The 23284-nt window shown below is 51.5% G+C and overlaps 2 protein-coding genes across 4 annotated transcripts; both read right to left on the bottom strand.

Moving 5' to 3' along the window:
* Positions 1 to 2004: 2004 nt before the first annotated feature.
* Positions 2005 to 5184, bottom strand: TIGD3 (tigger transposable element derived 3). The gene has a single exon (XM_038411812.2). The coding sequence runs from the start codon at positions 5182 to 5184 to the stop codon at positions 3742 to 3744; it is 1443 nt and encodes a 480-aa protein (XP_038267740.1). The 3' UTR covers positions 2005 to 3741.
* A 9747-nt stretch (positions 5185 to 14931) lies between these two features.
* SLC25A45 (solute carrier family 25 member 45) lies at positions 14932 to 23274 on the bottom strand. Of its 3 annotated transcripts, XM_043518068.1 has the most exons (9): positions 21217 to 21231; positions 20655 to 20765; positions 20316 to 20443; positions 19669 to 19736; positions 18821 to 18864; positions 18086 to 18157; positions 17617 to 17802; positions 17034 to 17301; positions 14932 to 16734 (listed from the first exon to the last, which is right to left on the bottom strand). In XM_043518068.1, the coding sequence occupies exons 4-9, from the start codon at positions 19703 to 19705 to the stop codon at positions 16466 to 16468; spliced, it is 876 nt and encodes a 291-aa protein (XP_043374003.1). In that variant the 5' UTR covers positions 19706 to 19736; positions 20316 to 20443; positions 20655 to 20765; positions 21217 to 21231; the 3' UTR covers positions 14932 to 16465. The 3 variants fall into 3 exon arrangements, with proteins under 3 accessions (XP_043374003.1, XP_043374002.1, XP_043374004.1); XM_043518067.1 differs by lacking the exons at positions 20655 to 20765; positions 21217 to 21231 and adding an exon at positions 22975 to 23274; XM_043518069.1 differs by lacking the exon at positions 17617 to 17802 and having other exon boundaries at positions 21217 to 21232.
* Between the last annotated feature and the right edge of the window lie 10 nt (positions 23275 to 23284).

The following is a 23284-nucleotide window of genomic DNA, read 5'->3' as shown; positions in this document are numbered from 1 at the left end:
CAGACCATCATCCAGTCTTGATTTAAAAAGTGCCAGTGTTGGAGAATCCACCACAGCCCTTCATCAATTGTTCCTTGGAACTTATTTGTCTGGCTTCAACGTCCAGCTGCTGGGTCATGTTAGGCCTTTGCTGGATAGACTGAAGAGCCCTCTATTATCCAATTTCTGTTCCCCACACAGGTACTTGGAGACTGTGACTGCAGAAAACCCAGGCTGATGCACAATCAAGGTTGAAAATGGGGTGAATGGAAAATTTTTCATCAAAAATATGTTGATTTAAAGAAAATATTTTGCAAAAAGCACCTGCTTCCCATGGGGAATGTCTGGGCATTTTTTGTATTGGTTTAGGTGGTGGTTTTTTGTTTTTTTTTTTTGTCAATCAAAATATTTCAATGTGGAGATGCTGCTGCAATGCTTCATGGGCGTTTTAGTTCGGATGCCACATGTCCTTGTTTTTCCTCTATGGGCTGGTCTTTTCCAGACAGACTTGTTTCCAGTGAAACGCCGTTCCAAGAGGGAGGACAGCGGTGCATCATGGGAGATGTAGTCTGACTAGGGAGCCTGGCCTATAGAGGAGAATGGGAGCATGAGGTAACTGAAATGCAACTCCCATGAGACACGGCGGCAGCAGCAGCAACATGGTTTTTGGGCACAAAGTTTGGGTTTTGGCAGAAGTCTTTCAACCTTTGCTGAAAAAATCAAAATTATTTTTATTCATTTTCATCAAAATTTTGCAAGGCAAACCCCCCCCCCCCGTTCGGTTTATGGTGTTTGCTTTCCTGCAGCGAGAACCGTGGTGGAAATTTTGGAGAGGACTAGTCCAAACCCAGTGTATCTTAGGTGTTGAAGTTGTATGTTGAATTCAGGGAGACCCTGGCTCTGCAGTCAGCTCTTAGCGGGGTGAACCCCTGAAGTAAACAGGGCTCTCTGAACATGGGTGCTGGAACAATCTGTATAGTGGGACTGCTGAGCCATTAAACCAAACTGCAAATCCTGTATATAATGGGAAACCAGTTCAAGCCAGGGGGTACAGCAGCACCCCCTTAGTTCCAGCACCAGTGGCTCTGGAACCACGGCCCCAGACCTACTAACAGCCTCCTCTGCAAAGGGTGGTCTTTTTGCTGCAACTGATACCCTCATTTCAGGGGAGAGCCTGAAACGTTGGTCATTGAACTAGTTTGAAGTTTGCAATCTCTGCACTTTTCCCGGCACAGGAAGACACATGAGATGATCATCAGTGGCCCTTGCAGCCTATTAACAAGGTGGTGGTGTTGTTATTCTTCCTGTAGAAGGGCCCTGATCTTGCAAACTACTCAGGTATGAGTAAATTATTTATGGTCCTGAGAGTGCCTGGCATTTCTGACTAAGACTGGGGAGCCTCCCCCGACCCCTTGGGCCAGGTGCTGCACAGACACAGGGTGACACAGTCCCTGCAAGAGCTTAGAGCCTGAATAGACGAAGGGCAGGAGAGGAAAAAGAGGCACAGAATGGCAAACTGAACTGCTCCAGTCGGTGACAGGGCCAGGAACAGAACCCAGGAGTCCTGACACCTAGCCCACCCTGCTCTAACTCAATAGATTCAACTCCCTGCCCAGACCTGGGGATAGAACCCAAGAGTCCTGACTCCCACTGCTTTCCCATAAAGCTATCCTGGTATTTCCAGGTAACCAGAGGACAAAGCAAAAACACCTCACCAATCCTGAGGCTGTTGTCTTTCTGCAGCAGAACAAACTGGGCACGTTTAACTCTCCCGACAGCGAGTTAAGTTTCCATTGGAAAAATAGGACCATTGGCCATTGTCCGTGCGGCAAGCCAGGAATTCTGTCTGTGGGTCCAGCTCCCTGTGGCAGTACCATTTCCATAGGAAATATCGTACTATGTTACAGTGTGTGTTTCTTTAAAGGTGACTTGAAAAGAAGGTGGGGGAGGGAGAATTAATAAAATGAGGCATCTGCTCCTCTTTATGACCTGTAAGTCTGGTTTGGTTATCTTGCTTTTTAAAGGTATTTTCTCATTTATTAGGAGCATTACGGTAGCACTTAGAACCCCCATTATGCTGGGCCCTGTAGACCTGGTGAGAGATGGTTCCTGCCTCCGAAGAGCTGAATCTAAATAGACGAAGGGTGGGAGAGGAAACTGAGGCACGGAGGATTTGGGACTTGCTCCAGGTCGGAGCAGAGCCGGGAATAGAGTCCTGAAGAAGTCAGAACTCCCAGGGCCTGTCTACACTGCAATGACAATCCAGGGTTAGTGGAACTGGAGGTCATAGATCCTGGGTTTGTTAACCTAGGGCTTGAGTGCCTACACTCCTTTGTAACCCTGGGTTAGGAATTGTTGAACCCTGGGTCCCACCCTAGGGCTGCTGCATTGTGCAGGCCTGAGTCCAACTACTGTGTCCCACACTTCCTTGCATCCTCCCAAAATGTGGCTGCTCTAGCCCTTTGGTCTTGGTGCAGGGTGGGAAACTTTGCCTGTCCAGAGGACAAAGAAAGTTGACCCATGGAATTGTGGGAGACCATTGGCAGACTCCCAGAGCTTGAGTCCAGTGGGACTTTACACTACAAAGCAATAGGGCTTGAACCCTGGGTCCCAGCTTAACTCAGGCTTGGACCCTCTACTCCTGTGGGGTCCTCTGACCCTGGGTTAGTGCAATTTGTGTGTAGATGGAAGGGGGGTTAGGCCTGAGTTCAAACTCTGGGCTTACATTGCAGTGTAGACACCACGCCCCACTCAGAGCTGGGGATAGAACCCAGGAATCTTGAGTCCCAGCCTCCTCTGCTCTGACCACTAGACACCACTCCCCTCCCAGAGCTAGGAATAGGACCCAGGAGTCCTGACTTCCAGACCAGTGCCCTACCTCCAGGCCCCCACTACTGTTCACCTCTGCAGCTGTGGAAGTTAAATCTTCCCATCCAAAGATCAGAGGCTGCTGGCTCTGGGTGGTGTACTACCTCATATTAAAACATCACTTCTCTTCCTCCCTTTCCTTGGATCTCTGGGAAGCTGAAGGATAATAAGGTGCCTAGAAAAGAAATCCATTTAATGCGGAGGCTGTTCTCCCCAGTCGGGCTGGTGTTGCTATTGCTATTTTGGGGGGTCGGTTTTGTTTTTGTTGAATGCCTAGAGCTCAAACAATTGGGAGAAAAACTGTCAAAATTCAACTTCCCCCTTTCTTTCTTCCCTGGATTTATTTCATGCAGAAGTGCAGTTCTGTGGGCAAAAGTTTCCAAGCCCGAGTCGGAAGTGGGGGAGAGTTGCAGTAATTGTGATTCCATTAAGATGACACGAACCTGACTCAAGCCCCAGTTCTAAAGAGGCCTGGCCCCTTTTGGGGTGGTGACTAGCAGGACACCCTTGAAATGGGGGAACCCCAGAATTGCCAGTGGAAAATATTTGGCTGAGGATCCTGCTGAGGGTGGTGGTAACAGCAGTAACTACCAATGCAGGCTCTTTCAGATCTTTATATGCCCATAAAGATGCGCCCAGAAGAAAGAAAAGGGCTAGTCTCCAATTCCTCTTCCCCAGAACCAGCTCTCAGAGGCCATGGCAGAGAATGGGGGCATGAATCCAGTCCCTCGTGCCCCCCAGTGGGGGATGACTCCAGTCCCCCAGCGCTCAGGCACTGCAGGATTGGGCTGGAATCCCACTCTCCAAGCACTGAGTGAGTGCGGTACAGGGCCACCAGCCCCTCCATGCTCCAGCGTTGGGAGGCCGCCGGAGGCAGTGTGGGGAGTTGGGCGCTCACTGGCAGCACAGCCGCTCCACCTCCTCCTCGCAGCTGTAGAACTGCTGGAAGACCCCCTCGGCCGAGCCGTTGCACTCAAACCAGCGCCGCAGAGTCCCCAGGGCCTTCAGGGCATCGGCCTTGGTGGGCAGGCTGCCAAAAAGGTCCTCCCCCTCCTGCTCCTCCTCTTCCTCCTCCTTGTAGGCCCTGGCTGGGGGCAGGGCTGGGGGACAGGCCAGCTCCGTCTCCATGTCAACAAAGCTCTGGAATTCTTCCGGGCTCATCCCCCTGGGGGGGGCATGGCTGGAGGACCCCAGGGACCCCTTCCCCGTGGAGCAGCCGGCCTCCCCAAAGCACTGTTCCACCAGGGAGGGCTGGACTTTGTCCCAAGCGGCTGCCACCATGTGGAGGGCATCCAGCATGGTGATGGAGGCGGCGATGGAGGTGGGGGAGCTGTCGGTCTCGTTGCCGATGGAGGACACTTTGCCCAGAAGCCTGCGCTTGTAGCGGGACTTGAAATCCCGGATGAGGTCGGGGTGGAGCGGGCAGAGCGAGGGGCCGTCATTGTGGCGAGGCTGCGGGGGCAGGAAGACCAGGCGGATGTTGGCAGGCTCTGGCTCGGGGCAGCGCCGCTCAGCATCCAGCACCAGTGCCACACTGCGGTGCTGCCGGCCCATCTCCCGGTCAAAGTCTATCAGCCACTCCGAGAAGAGCTCTGGTGTCAGCTGCCCATCGGTGCTGCTGCGGTAAAGGACCGGCAAAGCTTCCGTGTTGACCCCAAAGAAACATCGCGGAGCCAGCCGCCTGCCGACCACCACGGGCTTCCGCTTCTCCGTGCCGCTCCTGTTCACACACAGCACCACGCACAGCCACTCCCTGCCCTCCCGCTCCCTGCCAGGCATGGCCTTATACAGGAGCACCACCTCCCCGCAGCCAAAAACGTTCTCCGGGGCAAAATCCTTCAGCAGCTGGGGCAGGCTGAGGGAAGCCGGCACCGGCCCCTTGTTGTACAGGGGCTCCGGGGTGTGGACAGCTCGTACCGGGTGTCGCTGGCCAAAGCAGACATTGTTACGGCGCTTCCACCGCACCAGCCAGCCGATGCTAGGCACAAACTCCTGGCCCATGATGTCCGCAAGCTCCTTGGCTTTCTGGAGCAGCATGGGTCCCGTGACGTCCCACATCTTGGTGCGGGCAATGTGGAACCAGCATAACAGGGCCTCATCGATGCTGCTGTATTTAGACTCCCGCTTGCGCTTCCGCTCCCGGTTGGCTGTCCCGCTGCACCAGTCAGCCAACAGCTTCTCCTTGTTCTTGCAGATGCGGGAGATCTGGGGCTGGGAGACTTGGAAGCGACGGGCCACCTCTGACTGGGACATCTTGGATTCGTCCAGCATCTCCAGCACCTGGATCTTCTCTGCCAAGGAAAGAGCATGAAGTTTCTTCTTCCCGTTCAGCTCCATGACGGCCCTGGAGTGGGAGGTGAAGGGATGTGCCAGGCACTGGGGGCTGGAATATCTAGAGGAGAAAGAGGAGACCCTCCCACCCAACCCCCCCAGAAAACCCTGATCAGCCATTGGTAGGACAGGGAGACGGAATCCAAGGGAAATTTAATAACGCTGGGGATAGAACCCAAGAGTCCTGACTCCCAGCTCCTGCCCCCAGCTCACTAGGTTCCATTCCCCTCCCAGAGCTGGGATTAGAGCCCTGGAGTCTTGGCTCCCAGAACCATATTCAGTTCACTCAGCCACAACCACCTAAATGTAATTTTAATAAATATGGGAGAGATTTCTGGGGAGACTGTCTCAGCTAGTTAAATGCCTAATTTGAAGGGAGCCACCCAGCTCAAAACTGCCCCCAAATTTAGGTTGCTTAAAAATTCACCTTGTCCAAATGATGATGGATCGTACACTTTTAGGGGCAGGGATTGTCTTTATTTCATGCAGCTCCTGGCACAGTAGGTGCCTCTGATCTTGGTCAAGCAGGGGGCTGGTGCAGAACCATGGGGCCCCATTCGCAGCTCGGGGTCTGTGTAGCGCTTGACACAAGAGGGGCCCTGATCTCAGTAGGGGAGGAAAGGGGGGGGGGGCAGGGCCCTGCACAATAGAGGTCCCAGCTGAAATCAGGGCCCCATGTGATGTCATAATAGAAAACTCGGGCTGCGGTTAGTGGTATTGTATTGTAATGTCCCCTTCCTCCTACCGTGGACCCAGCGCAACCATTGCCTGCTTGGGGAAACTGACATGTAAGGGGGAAACCAGGCTGTGAATTCCTAACCTGTAGATGGTTTTTAATAATAGGAGCAGCCCTGCCAGATAAAACCCATGGGCCCCTCTGGCCCGGCCCCCTGAATGTGGCAGCCACCAGCCCCGGCCGCTTCAGCGGGAAGCGCCGGGAGCCCTGCAGCGCGGGGGTGACTTGCCCTACGAGGGGAAGGGGTAAGATTTTACTCCTGACCCCGGTGGCTAGAGGGGGGGCTTCACAGCCCTTCCAGCGATTAGAAATCCGAGGCGTGGGGGAAAGATGCCCCGCGGACAGGCGTCATGTCAAGCCCCCCCCCCCAATGTAGCACGATGCCCCCGGGGGGAGCGAACCCGCGGTGGGGGGGGGGTTGAGGACGGGTCAGCAGATCGGCAGGCCTCGCGCACCGCCCCGGCTCCGGGGGGGAATCCCCGGGCAAGCGGCCTTCGCTCTGTACCTACCTAGGCGGGAGACTGGTCCCCCGGCTCGTCAGGGGCCGTCCCGCGGGGCCATCCCCGGCCTGGGGCGCTCCCGGATCCTCCGCCCCCCTCCCCAATCTGTAGTTTTCAGTCTGTAGCGGCGGCGGCCAGAGCTCGGCATAAAACCTGGCAGCCGGATCGCGGCGCTTTAGGCGCTAGGGGGACCCGACCGCGGGCTCGTTCGGCTCGGCCGCCCGGCGAGCCAGGAGCCGGCTTTACACGCGCCTACGGACCCTGCCGCTCACCCCTCGCCCGGGTCCGGGACGCAATGCAAATGGGGAAGCAAAGAGGGGGATTCTGGGTCATTGCCTCGCCCCTTGCCAGGGCGGAAAGTCTGGGGGCCGTAGCGGGAGCCTAGCGGGCGTTCACTGGGCCAGCGGCGCGGTGGTTCTGGCCCCCGTAGGGACGCGGGGTGAATTTCCCCGGCTGGCAGGACCTAGGCTGTGAAAACCCTACAAGCAACAAGAGCAAGAGTTTCGAGTCGGACGGTTTGTTGTCCCGCAAGGGGGCCTGGGGAGAACTGCTGGCGAGCGGCCCAGGCCCCAGCGTGGTTGCACTGCAGGGAGACCTGCTGGCCCGACGTTCGTTGCTGGGAACCCAGGAGTTTTGGATGCGTGTGAACCCTCCATCGGGGACCGACCGGGTGTTGTCTGGGCAGAATCGGGACTCCCGGCTTCTCCCCCCGACTCCCAGGCCCCCTGCGCCAACCCACTGGACCTCCCTCCCCTGCCCTGGAGCTTGGAACAGAGCCCAGGAGTCCTGGCTACCAGCCACCCCCCTGCCCCTGCTCCAACCCGGCAGTTCCCCCTAGGGTGCAGTGGGGGCCATATAAATGAATCAACCAGCAAAGACTGTGAAAGAGGAAGACCACTAAAAACTGTCTTTAAAATGCTTCTAAACCAGCTGGCTGCTAACCCAGTCCTGCCTGCGCAGGCATCCCAGGGGCTCTCTAGAGAGGAGCAGCAGGGTGCTGTAGTAAAGACCCGAGCATTGTTTTCATGTCATAAGCAACCTGTTGTTTCCTGTCAGTCTTAGGACATCTCAGACTCTGTATTGGCTTTACATCCCTCTGAATAAATACAGACGGGGGACAGACCCTCAGTATCTCTGTGCCTATATCTACACTGCAGAAACCATATCGGCCTAGCCCTGGTGTGTAGACAAGCCTATGCCAGTACAGGAACACCGTGTCCCCAAAGGAAGTTAGCAACGTTGATGGAAGCCCTCTTCCATTGGCATAGTAGCATCTGCACTGGGGATTTGGTCCGTGTCTCTGTCAGTCAGGCATGGTTACGTCAATATCACTTTTCATTGTCTGCCAAGTTGCACTACAAGTTTCTCCTGGTACAATGATGCTGAATAAAGTGGGGGATATTTTTGAGACATTTTTATACTGGCATAAAAGTCCATAGCTTATTTTGCTCAGGGAACTGGTATACACTATACTAGCAAAAGGACTCTTTTGGCAGTATAAGTTACATCTCCTCTAGGCTGGGAGTGGCATCCCACTGAAAGACTTAGAACTATTTAGCCTCACAAAGAGATCCGATGAAGTGAGCTGTAGCTCACGAAAGCTTATGCTCTAATAAATTTGTTAGTCTCTAAGGTGCCACAAGTACTCCTTTTCTTTTTGCGAATACAGACTAACACGGCTGCTACTCTGAAAAGAGAACTGGGAAGAGGTTGTGGTCTATAGCACTGTACTTACACGGGGGAGCGGCTCTCAGAGCAGAGAGCTCTGCAATGTAGCAGACAAAGGCAGGAGATCTGCTGGCTGGGGGCAGAAGTGAGAGAAATTCAGTCCCAAATTTTTAACAAGTAACCATTGGAACGTTTGACCTAGGGATGGGGTGGATTCACTATTGCTTGGTGTCTTTAAATCAAGATCCAGAGTCTCTGTTTAAAATGCACACTCTAGCTCCACTGCAGATTATGGGCCTGAGGCAGGAATCAGAGGGTGACTTTTTTTATAATTATTATTTTGGAACAAGAACTAAATTTTTGTGGATTTTCACCAATTTTTTTTCTCCAGTTTTCAGTGGCTTTTAGCTGAAATTTGTTCAAGGATTTGTTTTTGTTTTCATTTTTCCCCCAGAAAATTTGCTTTGATTTTTTTGATGGGATAAAATAGTGTTTTTCCCAACCTGCAAAAGTGATTTTCAGTGGCTTTCAGGAAATTTTACAGTTTAAGGTAGCTCTTGGCTGAAAAATTTTACTTTTTTACATTTTTTTTGCCAAAATATGTACTTTTTTTTTCCCCAAAAACTATTTGGGACGTTTAATGTTATGGTTTTTGGCAGAACATTTTATGTGTTTTGGTGGTTTTCATAGAAAATTTCAGGGTTTTTTGACATTTTTTTCCATTGTTTGCAGTGGTGGCATAGCCGTGTTGGTCCGAAAATATTATTATTATCGAGTGGCAGTGTGCAGAATGTCTATCCTGAGCTCAGCCCCAGAGCGACCTGGGGGAGGCGCCAGTCTGTTGGTGAGTAACACACCATGACACAGCCCTTTGAGCCACTGTGTTGCACTGGCAACTCATATCGAGCTGCTTGTCCACTATGACACCCCCCCCCCCATATCCTTTACAGTCACTGCTTTCCAGGATAAAACATTCAAAATGGAAGCCCATGTTTGCTTGGCATGGAAAACAGACCCACCTTGACATCCGTGCTCTTTCACTTAGTGAAAGGGTTTCCCATGGCATCTTTGGCTGTAACTTTTCTTCCCATCCATGTCCAGCTGCACCCCAGAAATGGCTGCATATCCATGGGGCTTGCTATACAGACATTGTGTCGCAGTTATGGGGGAAAGACTTTACACTACATATAAGGATAGGTGGTATGAAGACAGAGAAGTAGGAGTCAAGACTCCTGGGTTCTTTTCCTAGCTCTGGGAGAAGTGTGGTCTAAGGGATTAGACCAGGGGAGCAGGAGGGCTGGGAGTCAGGACTTGTGGGTTCCATTCCCAGCTCCAGGAGGGGAGTTGGGTCTGGTGGATTGGTGTTGGGGGCTGGGAGTCAAGACTTATGGGTTCTATTCCTAGTTTGGCTGTATTATGCATAAAATATTTGACTGTAGTTAATCTCCTCCTGGAGGATCTAATTAATGAGTCCACACCAGCCGGAAATGGGTTGCAAAGGACCCATGCGTGGGAAAACAAGATACAGCGTGATATTGTTTTGCACTGATGCATCTGTTCATCTTGGAGTAGGAATGGCTTCCCAGAGGTACAGTGGCTTTGCAGATCACACACGCGCGCCCAAGGCTGTGTCATCTACAGGAAAGATGTACAAGCTCAGACTATCGGCCATCTTATCCGGCGTCTAATTACACCCACTAGCACTTACAGTGAACATCCTGGGGGCTTGGATGTGTGCCAGCGAAGCATTGCTAACCCCAAAACTGGGATAGCTGCTCACACATATCCAAGGCTTGGAGAAGCCTATTCCTTCGCACAGTGAAGTCTCAAATCTCCGCAAGCCCACTATGTATTCACCACCAGTCTGGGTATTGCTTTAATATACCAGGCCTTTAATCTCGCTTGCCACCGCTTCGGTTCTGACCTCATTTCTAAGAGCAGCTCTCCAGGATTGACAGAGCCTGTGAGACAGACTTTCAGACAAGATTGTTGGGCTCTCTTAGGGTTAAGTATAACAATAAGCTGCTAATGTGCTGACATAGTATTAGGGGACAAAGGCATATGTAGGCAATATTTTTGGGTCTAAACACATAAGTGACAGATTATTCTGTCTAATACATAAGTTGCAAATTCTTCAGTATTTCTTTGTCTAAAATATAAGTTGCCAGATTCTTTCCTTCTCTGTTGCTCATAAAGATTGATAAGGATGCAGCTGCAAGAGAAATGCCCTTTGTGTAAAACGAATGTTATCTTCCCCTCCCTCCCTTTCCCAGCTACATAAACCAGCCCTGGCTTAGGGCCCCTTCTCCCCTGGGAACTGTTCATGGCCCTTTCTTCCCTCCCCTGAGAACTGCTAATGAGGAAGATTTATGGCACATTTCTTAGCAACAAATTGTTATCTTCAAGGTAAAAGTAATGTATAATGCTATGAGTAATAGACAGAGATGGATTTACTAATAGTGGGTGTTTCTGTTTATTAATAAAGAGGTTTTGGGGTGTTATAACAAATGTAGGCATGTACATACTAATCTAAACAAAAAGTGTTGTAATCAATTTGGTGCTTACTGGACAATTGGGTACAGGGGAACAAGTATCGCAATAAAGAAGCCTGTACTCAAATCCACCTCTCGCAATGTTCCCTCTAATTTTTGACAGGCTGTGTGTACAAAAAAATTTCTTCTGTGCAAATTTTCGTGCGTGGGGTGTTTCGCCGTGTGCGTGGGGTTTAGGATCTGTTCCCACACAGCTTAGAGGGAACAGTGCCTCTGGGTCAACCTGCTCCTTTTTCATCTAACAGAGATCACAATAAATTTCCATCATTGTGCTGGGTGCTGCACAGACCCCACTCCCTGACCCTGATGGGGAAGCATCATTTCAGGTGCACCACAGAGCAGGACCAAGATTGGGGTCCTTCGTGCTGGGCCTTGCACAGACCATGACTGAGATCAGGGGCCCTGTTTTGCCAGGTGTTGCACAAACTTCATTTCCCCCCCGCCCCTTGATAGGGGGCCATCATGCCAGGTGCTGCACAGACCCTGACCGAGATCAGGACCTCAGTGGGCTGTGCACTGCCCAGCCAGACCTTCTGGTCTAAGTGGACAAAAAGGAATAATTATCCCTATTTTAGAGGTGTGCAAGTGGAGGCAGAGCGAGATGAACAAATGATACGGCTAGTTTCTTACTGGAACGTATGAAGGGAGACTATGCTAGGCTGGGGAAGACGCTTAAGGAAATCAAGTCTCAGGTAATCTTTAGTGGGATTCTGTCTCTCCTAGAGAAGGGCAACAAAAGGTGTGACAAGATTATGACTATCAACAGATGGCTTAGGCCGTATGCTATAAGGAGGGCTTTGGGATGTATGGCCACTGGGAGGCATTCATGGACAGAGGACAGTTCTCTCGGAATGGACTTCATTTGAGTAGAGAAAGAAATAGACTTGTAGGATGGAGGCTGGCACAACTGATTAAGAGAGCTTTAAACAAGGAGTTTGAGGAAGATGGTTGGGAGTCCAGGTAATCTCCACGCTGGATTTTAGCATTGAGAGGGAAGAAAACGAAGTAAGAAAGGATACAGCCGTGGGTAGGAGAATGTATATAAGGAGGAAGGGCAGTGTGGATACCAGTCTAATAGGTTATACTGGCTGTAGAATGACCGTGCTAATCGGGTAAAGAATGTGAGCGAGGCCAAACAGCAAAAATTAAGAAGTTTGTACACCAATGCAAGGAGCTTAGATAACAAAATGGAGAAACTAGAGCTACTGGTGCAGGAAGTGAAACCAGATATTTTCGGGATAACAGAAACATGGTGGAATAGTAGTCATGACTGGACTACAGATATTGAAGGGTATATGCTGTTCAGGAAAGACCGAAATAAAGGTAAAGGTGGTGGAGTAGCATTGTATATCAATGATGAGGTACAATGTAAAGAAATAAGAAGCAATGGAATGGATAAAACAGAGTCCATCTGGGCAAAAATTACATTGGGGAAGAAAACTACTTGAGCCTCCCCTGGGATAGAGCTTGGGGTGTGCTATAGACCGCCGGGATCTAATTTGGATATGGATAGAGCCCTCTTTAATGTTTTTAATGAAGTAAATACTAATGGAAACTGTGCGATCATGGGAGACTTTAACTTCCCAGATATAGACTGGAGGACAAGTGCTAGTAATAATAATAGGGCTCAGATTTTCCTAGATGCGATAGCTGATGGATTCCTTCATCAAGTAGTTGCTGAACCGACTAGAGGGGATGCCATTTTAGATTTGGTTTTGGTGAGTAGCGAGGACCTCAGAGAAGAAATGGTTGTAGGGGACAATCTTGGTTCAAGTGATCATGAGCTAAATTCAGTTCAAACTGAATGGAAGGATTAACAAAAATTAAATCTGCAACTAGGGTTTTTGATTTCAAAAGGGCCGACTTTCAAAAATTAAGGAAATTAGTTAGGGAAGTGGATTGGACTGAAGAACTTATGGATCTAAAGGCAAAGGAGGCCTGGGATTACTTTAAATCAAAGCTGCAGAAGCTATCGGAAGCCTGCATCCCAAGAAAGGGGAAAAATTTCATAGGCAGGAGTTGTAGACCAAGCTGGATGAGCAAGCATCTCGGAGAGGCGATTAAGAAAAAGCAGAAAGCGTACAGGGAGTGGAAGATGCAAGGAAAGCTATCTTAATGAGGTCAGAACATGTAGGGATAAAATGAGACAGGCTAAACGTCAAGCAGAGTTGGACCTTGCAAAGGGAATTAAAACTAATAGTAAAAGGTTCTATAGCCATATAAATAAGAAGAAAACAAAGAAAGAACTGCTAGACACTGAGGATGGAGTGGAGGTCAAAGATAATCTAGGCATGGCCCAATATCTAAACAAATACTTTGCCTCAGTCTTTAATAAGGCTAAAGAGGAATATTCTTAGGAATAATGGTAGCATGACAAATGGGAATGAGGATATGGAGGTAGATATTACCATATCTGAGGTAGAAGTGAAACTTGAACAGCTTAATGGGACTAAATCGGGGGGCCCAGATAATCTTCATCCAAGAATATTAAAGGAATTGGCACATGAAATTGCAAGCCCATTATCAAGAATTTTTAATGAATCTGTAAACTCAAGGGTTGTACCGTATGATTGGAGAATTGCTAACATAGTTCCTAATTTTAAGAAAGGAAAAAAAAAGTGATCCGGCTAACTACAGACCTTTTTGACATCTGTAGTATGTAGTAAGATCTTGGAAAAAATTTTGAAGGAGAAAGTAGTTAAGGACATTGAGGTCAATGGTAAATGGGACAAAATACAACATGGTTTTACAAAAGGTAGATCATGCCAAACCAACCTGATATCCTTCTTTGAGAAAGTAACAGATTATTTTAGACAAAAGAAAGGTAGTGGATCTAATTTACCTAGATTTCAGTAAGGCGTTTGATACCATGCCACAAGGGAAATTATTAGTTAAATTTGGAAAAGATGGGGATCAATATGAAAATTGAAAGGTGGATAAGGAATTGGTCAACAGGGAGACTACAGCGGGTCCTACTGGAAGGTGAACTGTTAGGCTGGAGGGAAGTTACCAGTGGAGTTCCTCAGGGATCAGTTTTGGGACCAATCTTATTTAATCTTTTTATTACTGACCTCAGCACAAAAAGTGGGAGTGTGCTAGTAATGTCTGCAGATGATACAAAGCTGGGAGATATTGCCAATTTAGAGAGAGACCGGGATATCCTACAGGAAGATTTGGATGACCTTGTAAACTGGAGTAATAGTAATAGGATGAAATTTAATAGTGAGAAGTGTAAGGTTATGCATTTAGGGATTAATAACAAGAATTTTAGTTATAAGCTGGGGATGAATCAATTAGAAGTAACGGAGGAGGGGAAGGACCTTGGAGTATTGGTTGATCATTGGCGGCTCATAGTCATCCTATGTGATATGGCTGTGAAAAAAGCTAATGCAGTCTTGGGATGCATCAGGTGAGGTATTTCCAGTAGAGATAAGGAGGTTTTAGTACCATTATACAAGGCACTGGTGAGACCTCACCTGGAACACTGTGTGCAGTTCTGGTCTCCCATCTTTAAGAAGGATGAATTCAAACTGGAACAGGTACAGAGAAGGGCTACTAGGATGATCTGAGGAATGGAAAACCTGTCTTATGAAAGGAGACTTGAGGAGCTTGGCTTGTTTAGCCTAACTAAAAGAAGGTTGAGGGTAGATATGATTGCTCTCTATAAATATATCGGAGGGATAAATACCGGAGAGGGAGAGGAATTATTTAAGCTCAGTACCAATGTGGACACAAGAACAAATGGATATAAACTGGTCATTGGGAAGTTTAGACTTGAAATTAAATGAAGGTTTCTAACCATCGGAGGAGTGAAGTTTTGGAATAGCCTTCCAAGGGAAGCAGTGGGGGCAAAAGACCTATCTGGCTTTAAAATTAGACTCGATAAATTTATCGAGGAGATGGTATGATGGGATAACATGATTTTGGCAATTAATTGATCTTTAAATATTCATGGTAAATAGGCCCAATGGCCTGTGCTGGGATGTTAGACGGGGTGGGATCTGAGTTACTACAGAAAATTCTTTTCCTGGGTATCTGGCTGGTGAATCTTGCCTATATGCTCCGGGTTTAACTGATCGCCATATTTGGGGTCTGGAAGGAATTTTCCTCCAGGGCAGATTGGCAGTGGCCCTGGAGGTTTTTCGCCTTCCCCTGTAGCATGGGGCACAGGTCACTTGCTGGAGGATTCTCTGCTCCTTGAAGTCTTTAAACCACGATTTGAGGACTTCAATAGCTCAGACATAGGTGGGAGGTTTTTCGCAGGAGTGAGTGGGTGAGATTCTGTGGCCTTTGTATTGTATTCCTGGTGCTGAGCACAGTGGCAGGGTTTAGTGGGTTAAAGCAGGGGGGCTGGGAGTCAGGATTCCTGAGTGCCATCCCTGGTTCTAGGAGCAGAGTGAGCTCTTATGGATAGAGACAGGGAAGCAGGAGCCAGAATTCCTGGGCTCTATTCCAGACTCGCTCTGTGAACTTCGGGGCATGTCCCTTTCCTGCTTTGCACCTTAAGCTCCAGCCATGAAACTCCAACAGAATTGGGAACGGGGTGTCCAATCCTGGCCTGGCTTTCCCTCCAGTGCAGGGCAGGGAGCGGTGCCATTCAGGGAGGAACAGAGGAGACCGAGTCCCCCAAGAGGGCCAGCACCTTCACAGCAGCAGTGAAGGAATCCGTCGCCACGTTGCTGGCTTGCATTTCCTGAGATGTCCCCCAGGAGGATGGGAGCAGCCAGAGGGGCCACAGGGAGCTGGCAAGAACAGGGTCCTGCCTCTCAGATTCTCCCTCGCCCGCCCCCCATAGCAGTAAATGAGCTGGGAAGCCTCTACTATTCCATCACATCTATGGCAAAGACCCAGCCCTCCAGGTGTTGTTACAAAGAGCTTGTATTAGGGATCTTCTGCGCGCTTGGTAGAGAGTGGGGTCTAGTGGGTTTGGAGGGGCTTGTCTAGTGGGTTACAGCTAAAAATCACAGAGCAGGGAGTCAGGCCTCCTGGGTTTTCTGCCAGCTCTGGGAGGGGAGTGGGGTGTGGTGGGTTAGAGCAGGGGTGACAGGACTCCTAGCTTCAATTCCTGACTCTGGGGATATTGTCTAATAGGTTTAGCTTGCCTCCCCTGGTCCCTGCACCTTGCAGCCTGCTCCAGGGTGGCGGTGGCAGGGTCTCTGTGCCCGTCAGACTGGGCCAAAAGCAGAGAGTTTGCTGACTGATGAGAATTAAGTAGATTTTTGGTTGCTAGGGAAATGCTATAGCTGGATAAGGAGAAATTCTCCTACTCCTAGAACTCCTTCCCCCACACTGTTCTGCCTATGGCCCCTCCTTTCCCCCACATGCCCCACTCCCCTTCCAGAGCTGGGAGAAGAACCCAGCAGTCCTGACTCCCTCTCTAGTCCTAGATCTGGCATAGAACCCAGGAGGCCTCACTCATGGCTCTGTGTTTTTTAGCAGCATGACTCTTCTCCCCCCACCCCTTCCCCCACTCCCCAGACCAGCTCCTCAGTTCTCATTCCCTCTATTTCATTCCCAGCTCCCAAGTCACTACCCCTCCCCACCACTGTCAGGCAGTTCCTCTCCCCGAGGTGCTAAGATGCATGGAAAGTGGGGAGAACTAACATCACTCAGGACATTTGAATCTAGGACACAGCTTAACCTTGGGGGATAGACGGTAGGAGGGGTGATCCTGCCTTGCTCTTGCAGGCGGTGCTGACCTCTGTGCCCCAGCATAACGCTGGGGGCACTCTGCTGCAGGGCTCAGTAGGGGGCGCTCTCCCCTGGCAGTCAGTGCTGGCTCCCAGTGCGGTGATAGGGGGGGAATGATGCTGCTGGGAGCAGGGTGGGGCTCAGCAGATGAGTTTCAGGATGTTCTCGTAGCTCAAGAAGGTCACCGCGTTGACAGGGAAGGCACGGATACTGTTCAGGGCAAGGCCCTTTAGGAAAACCTGGGGTCCCTCATGCCGAACGCTGATGCGGATGCAATCCAAGACACCGCGGTAGGACACTCCCTTCACCCCGTCCATCTGGAGCCGGGCCTTGATCACATCCATGGGCGTGGCTAAGGCCCAGGAGACTGTGCCAGCCCAACCCCCAGCTATGAGGACTGTCATCGGGCCTAGGAGCAAAGGGAAGAGAGTTAGGGCTCAACTACAGGAGGGGGGGGCTCGGCAGGGGCCATACCCCTCAGTCAGTGCTGTCCTCAGGGCAGTGGCTGTGGTTAGTTATTGTGCGATTGTTAAACACCTGTCAGTTTCCACCCAAGAGGTGGCTGCATTATAGCACTGTGTGAAAAGATCTGTCTTAATTGTCTCTGGCCCATCAAAGCACTTACATTACGCAACTGGAATCCTTGTTCCCTACAGTCTCCTCCCCTGGCAAGGTGGATAGCCCCCTCCAGTCCACTTCCCCTCTCACCCGGTTCTCTCCCCGGCGCTGTCACAGCCTGGCACAGACTGATGTATGTGAGGAAGTAGACGGCCATAGTGGGTGTATCTCGCAGCACCAGGGCCCAGGTGCCCCGGAACAGGCCCAGCATCCCCTCCTCACGGAATATGCAGGCACCACAGTGCACAGGGCCCCGGTACTGGGCTCCAGGGCCCCCCACTGGACTCCTCCGCCCATAGGAGTGAGTCTGGTTCTGAAGCCGAACTTTGATCAGGTCAACAGGAGCCAGGACCACGGCCTGAGATTGGGGTGCGGGGGAGGGAATGGGGAAAAAAATGAGTCCCCTGATTAGTTCCTTAAAGGAAAATACTGACATGCATTGACTCCTGGGGCTGGAGAGAGAACCCCAAGTGTCCTAGCTCCCAGCCCTGCTTGCTCTAACCCACTTCAACCCCACTCCCCTTCCCTGAGCTGGAATAGAACCCAGGAGTCTTGACTCCCAGCCCCCTCCCCCCCGCTGTAACCACTGGACCCGACTCCCTTCCCCTATCGGAGGTAGGGCTAGAAGCCAGGAGTTCTGCTCTCTCCTCCCATGATCTGCCTGGTCCCTCACCTGCATCAGGCCGGAGAAGCTGCCAGCAGTGAAGACGTGGGCGTAGCTGGGGGGGTTGGCATGACGTTCATGGTGGTGGGTGGCACTCAGGTAGAGCAGGGCATTGCTGTAGGCCCCAAACATCACTGAGTTGACCAGGGCCACGCTCAGCAGTGGGAAACTCATCCCCTTAAAGAAGCCTAGGACCTGCAAGGCAAAGGGTGCCATGGTGGGATCAATGCCAGCCCTAGGCGTATGTGGCTCATGGCTCGGTGTGAGCCATGGTGAGAGTGTAATTGGGAGACTCCTCCCCAAAAGCTGACACCCATGCATACACGCACACATTGCTCCCCGTAGCATATGGTATGGGGGGGAGGGGTTGATCTCTGTCGGGGCTGATGTGCATCCCCAACACGATGGGGGCCTCTGAGCTTGGGCAGGGGTCTCTTGGCATTGCCCTAATACAAATAATAAATGTGCTGCCTCAGACCGTTTCATTGCGGTACGTTTTGATCATGCAATCCAGGATCCCCCGATAGCCAGACTGCGTCTGCAGCCGCACCTGGAACGAGACACCATCTTTAAGCAAAGAATTTCCAGAGAAATATTAACAGCAACAGTTTATGCAAAGGCCAAAGTCCTCCTTAGAGGCATTTGGAGGTAGCATTTTCTAGCAGATGGGACTGTGGCCTGGGACTTCTAGCTTCTGTTCACAGCTTTGGCAGGAGAGTGGGGTCTAGGGAGTTAAAGCTGTGGGGGTTGGTGCTGGGGGTCAAGACTCCTGGGTTCTATTCCTGGTTCTGCCATTGAGTTGGGCAAGTCCCTCTCTGTGCCTCTATTTCCCCTCCCAGCTTGTCTATTCAGACTGTGGACTCCTGTGGGGAGGGATTCTCTCTCACTGTTGGTCTGTGCAGTGCCTCTCCTGATGGGTGGAGATCTCATGGGAGGAGGGAGGGTCTGTGTAGTGCCTGGCCTGATAGGGGGGCCTGAGCTCTGGCAGGGAGGGTCTGTGGAAACAAAGGCCCCCGATGTTGGTTAGGTCTACCATAATAAGAAATAAATGAGTTAAAATAGCTATTGCTTGCTCTTTGAGGTGCTGGGCACTGCTCTGAGCTAGCCAGTTCCCCAGCAAGGTCGTATCTCCTCGTTCTATCTATAGGAGAGAAGTTTTCCCTGTCCCTTTCCACCCCCGATCCCCCTACAGTAGTACCAGCTTCATATTCACCTTCACTGTGTCCACTGGATGCCCCAAGGCCAGCCCCACAGCTCCTGTGTCCAAAGAAAAAACAAGTCAGTTGGAAATTAGAACCCGCCCCTGTCCCGGTAATGAGAATGGAACCCAGGAGTCCTGACTTCCCAGGCCTGCTGCTGTAACTCAGTAGGCCCACCCCTCTAGGGGCTAGAAATAGAACCCAGGAGTCCTACCCTCCTCCACACATCCCTACACACCCCACTGCCACTTCCTCTTTTTCTTGGGGATCCCAGTGCTGCCGGCAAATGTTAAAATGGTTGAAAAGAACACAGACCCCAGTGTGAGACATGCCTTGATTATTTTTAACTCACTTGTTAATGAGTGATTGGGAACTGTCACATCTTTTTCGGCAAAAAAAACAGAATTTGGCACTTAAATTCCACTCTTTAAAATACACCTAAATTGAGGAGGGAGGCCAGCCTTGTCATTGTGAAGCCAGACTGGGATTCAGGGAACCTGGTTTCATTCCCTGCTGTGCTACTGCCTCCCTGGGTGATCTTGGGCAAGTCACTTCCCTGCTCTGCCTCAGTTTCCCCCCTATAAAGGGGGCAGAATAATCTTTCCTTTGTCTATTAATTTAGATTATAAATTCTTTGGGGGCAAAAACTGTCTCATTAGGTGTTTGTGCAGTGCCTGGCACAATAGGGGCCCCAGTCTCAGTTGGCAGGGTCTGTGCAGCACTTAGCCTGAGGGGAGGGGGTCCTCAGTCTCATCTGGGGTCTGTGCAGCCCCTGGCACGACAGGGTCCTGACTCTGAGCGGCAGGGACATGTGTCTGTGCAGTGCCCAGGAGGGTGGGAATTGGATCCTTCTCATTCTTACCTGAAATCCAGCCAGCCACAAACTCCTCCACGGGCATGGTGAGTAGAGCGCAGGGACCATACAGGGTTCTGGATAAGGAGAAAGTTCTGGTCAAAGTTAATCCATTTAATCCCTAACTTGTCCTCCTGGGTGCTTCAATCTTTAACTTGATTCTCCTCAGCCCTGTGAATTGCCCTTTTCCCAACAGCAGTGCCCAGGGGCACGCGGAGAAATGGAAAAGTAGGAAATTAAGCAGGGGTGACCATGCAGAGTTAGGGCAACTGGGGGAATTCAACTGGTGCAGTATCTCACTGAGGTTAAGGGCTGGATCCACCAGCTGGTCTGGCTGCTCTTCCCCCCGGGACCTATCCTCCACCAAAGGGACTAGAGCTCCGGGAGCCCCCTCTCAGGGATAGATTTTCCAAAGCCCTCCGCACACGGAGCGTCTTAGACGCTGAATTAAATTCACGCTGTGCCCTTTTGGAAAACGACTCTCACCTCAGGAAGGCTCCCAGACGGAGAGAGAAGCGCAGCACCTGCTTTCTAGGACGGCTGCAGTCATAAGTGGCTTATGATGAGTTAGTAAATGACCGTGGTCTGTGCTGAGCATGTTCCAGGATGGGACTTTCTAAAGGCTGGATTCTGCCAAGGTCTGTTCAGGCACTTACTGGGAGGCATTTGGACCCAGATCCTCAAAACGATGGAGGCACCCAGCTTGTGGCGGCACAGGTGCAATCAGGAACGCCGAGGGTGGGGGGTTTTGGCTTTCCTCTGACACATCGGAGATCACCTACAGCTGGAGCAGGGATAACAGGTAATGGGGCCTGTGCTCTGAGGTTTCTCTGTTGTAGATGGCTGGAGGGTGGATCTTGTTCAGGGTCCAGCTGATCACCTGATTTGGCAGTGGGCAGGAATTCCCCTCCTGCCCTGGTCACAGTGGCAGGGACCTTTTGCCTTCCTCTGCAGCATGAGGCATGGAGCGGCTGTTGCGCTCATCAAGGTCTTACCTAATCAATCCCCGCATAACACCAGAGGCCCTGGTTCTCGCCTGTTCTCTGCTTGGGGCTCACAACCCCTTCAGTCAGGGCTGGGCAAACTTTTTGGCCCGAGGGCCACATCTGGGAATAGAAATTGTATGGGGGGCCATGAATGCTCATAAAATTGGGGTTGGGGTGTGGAAGGGGGTGAGGGCTCCGGGGTGGGGCCAGAAATGAGTTTGGGGTATGGGAGGGAGCTCTGGGCTGGGGTTGGGGGTGAGGGCTCTGGCTAGGGGTGTGAGCTCTGGGGTGGGGCTGGGGAGGTTGGGGCGTAGGAGGGTGCTCTGGACTGGGACCGAGGGATTCAGAGGTTGGGAGGGGGATCAGGGCTGTGGCAGGGGGTTGGGGTGCAGGAAGGGTGCAGGCTCTGGCTGGAGGTGTGGGCTCTGAGGTGGAGCTGGGGATGAGGGGCTTGGGGTGCAGGAGGGTGCTCCAGGCTGGGAATAAGGGGTTTGGAGGGCAGGAGGGGGATCAGGGCTGGGGCAGGGGGTTGGGGAGAGGCTCAGGAGTGCAGGCTCCTGGTTGTACTTACCTCAAGCAGCTCCCAGAAGCAGCAGCATGTCCCTTCTCCAGCTCCTATGCAGAGGCACGGCCAGGTGGTACTTCACACTGCCCCATCCGCAGGCACCTCCCCTGCAGCTCCCATTGGACTGCTGGAGGGGGCCATTGGAGCGGGGTCCTTAGAGTGCATAGGAGCCAGAGGGGGGCCATGCCACAGCTTCCGGGAGCCGCGTGGAGTGGCCCCCGACCCTTCCCCTGAGCTGGAGTGGTCAAGTCCCAGACCCCACTCCCCAGCAGGAGCTTGAAGGCTAGCTTAAAATGGCTGGCGGGCGGTAGTTTGCCCACTTCTGCCTTAAGCTCTTGAGGGTGGAAATACCAAAGTCATTGGTCTCAACCTACAACTGTCTGGGGGAAGTTTAACGTCCTGGGATATTCAGAAGGTCAGACAAGATGATCTAATGATGCTGTCTGCCCTTAACCTCCGAGACCTTAGACACCACTCCCCTCCCAGAGCTGGGGATGAAATCCAGGAGTCCTGACTCCCAGCCCCCCTGCTTTAACCACTGTACTCCCTCCTCTCCCACAGCCAGAGAGAGAAAGCTTGCTTGCCTCCCTCCCCCCCCCCCACCCTGACAAAGGATGGTGTGGGTTAATGAGCTAGCACTTTTTTTCCTAGCCAGGATGAAAGCAGCTTCCGCAATCCCAGGCCATGCCTCCATCCCAGCACCTGCCAGCTGCCTTTGCAAATCTTTCCTCTCCCCCTAAGCCAAGGCCCTGAGCAAATTTGCAGCACACGCATGTGGAGTATGCACTGGGGCCCTAACAGCGAGCTGTACGCATAGACAGCGCTAAGACTTTGTGCAGTGGCCCTTAGCAGCTAATCCTCCTCTTTGGACTCCACGGGCAGATTTACCCCACGGGGTTGGGGGGACACAGCTCAGCCAGAAATCAAATCTCAGCGACAGCAACCTGGATTATAGTGGATTATAGACATGCACAGAAAAAGAATGAGAAGTTACCATCATATCAAAGATTTCAGAGTAGCAGCCATGTTGGTCTGTAGCTGCAAAAAGAACAGGAGTACTTATAGCATTTTAGAAACGAACTAATTTATTTGAGCATAAGCTTTCATGAGCTACAGCTCACACCGATGAAGTGAGCTGTAGCTCACGAAAGTTTATGCTCAAATAAATGTGTTCGTCTCTAAAGTGCCACAAGTACTCCTTTTCTCTTTTCATCACATCAAACTACCACTAGAGGGAAGCAGACACCTACTTAAATGCACTCGCTGTTTAGGCTAGGATCTGAATGCCAGGTTTCAGAGTAGCAGCCGTGTTAGTCTTTATTCGCAAAAAGAAAAGGAGGACTTGTGGCACGTTAGAGACTAACACATTTATTAGAGCATACAGCTCACTTCATCGGATGCATCTGAATGCCCTAACTGAGATCAGAGTCCCCATTACGCCCAGTTAATCTTGACTGAGAGCAGGGTAGGGGCCATGCTGTGCCAGGCGCTGCATGGACCCTGACTCAGGGGCCCCACTTGGCCAGGTGCTGTGCAGACCCCCAGTGAGACTAGGGCGGTGCTGCTCAGACCTGAGCTTGTGGCCCACGTCCGGTCGGGTGCTGCACAAACCCTGACCCAGATCAGGGCCCCGGCGAGCCACACCCACACAGCGAGAGACCGTCCCTGTCCCAAACTGCTCACAGCCTAAGAAACAAAGGGTGGGAGGGGAAATGGAGGCAGCGGGCGGGAAAGAGGCTCACCCCCGGGCCAAGCTGGGAGTACTCATCTCTGTGCCTGCTTGTGATCCTTGCCCTGTGAGCCAACGCCTTCTGCGGGGCGGCTGGGTGCAATTGGCTGACCCCCAGCGTGGGGTATCGCCTGCTGCAGCCCCTGTTGCAGAGCCAGCCCGCGTACCCGTACCTGCCCCTGCCCCTGCCCCTGCCCCTGCCCCGTTAGCATCGCTGGCTCTGACGGGTTAAAAATTCAGTGTTGGGTTTGGGGGACCAGGTTAGAACCTCGGCACCATAAGCCTGCCCGGGACCAGGGTAACCTTTACACGGATCCATAAACCTCCCCTGCCGCGAGCCCAACA

This window comes from Dermochelys coriacea, chromosome 7 (assembly GCF_009764565.3).
Source record: "Dermochelys coriacea isolate rDerCor1 chromosome 7, rDerCor1.pri.v4, whole genome shotgun sequence".
Taxonomy (NCBI): domain Eukaryota; kingdom Metazoa; phylum Chordata; order Testudines; family Dermochelyidae; genus Dermochelys; species Dermochelys coriacea.
The sequence above is the reverse complement of the archived record's forward strand: the minus strand, read 5'-3'. Positions and strand labels throughout refer to the sequence as shown.

Excerpts from the sequence above, each read along its gene's own strand:
- TIGD3 (XM_038411812.2), bottom strand. The coding sequence starts at position 5,184 with ATGGAGCTGAACGGGAAGAAGAAACTTCATGCTCTTTCCTTGGCAGAG.
- SLC25A45 (XM_043518067.1), bottom strand. The coding sequence starts at position 19,705 with ATGCCCGTGGAGGAGTTTGTGGCTGGCTGGATTTCAG. Across the intron at positions 18,865-19,668 it reads TGTGGCTGGCTGGATTTCAG|GAGCTGTGGGGCTGGCCTTG; the intron begins GTAAGAATGAGA and ends CTTTGGACACAG. Across the intron at positions 18,158-18,820 it reads ATCCAGTGGACACAGTGAAG|GTGCGGCTGCAGACGCAGTC; the intron begins GTGAATATGAAG and ends GTCTCGTTCCAG.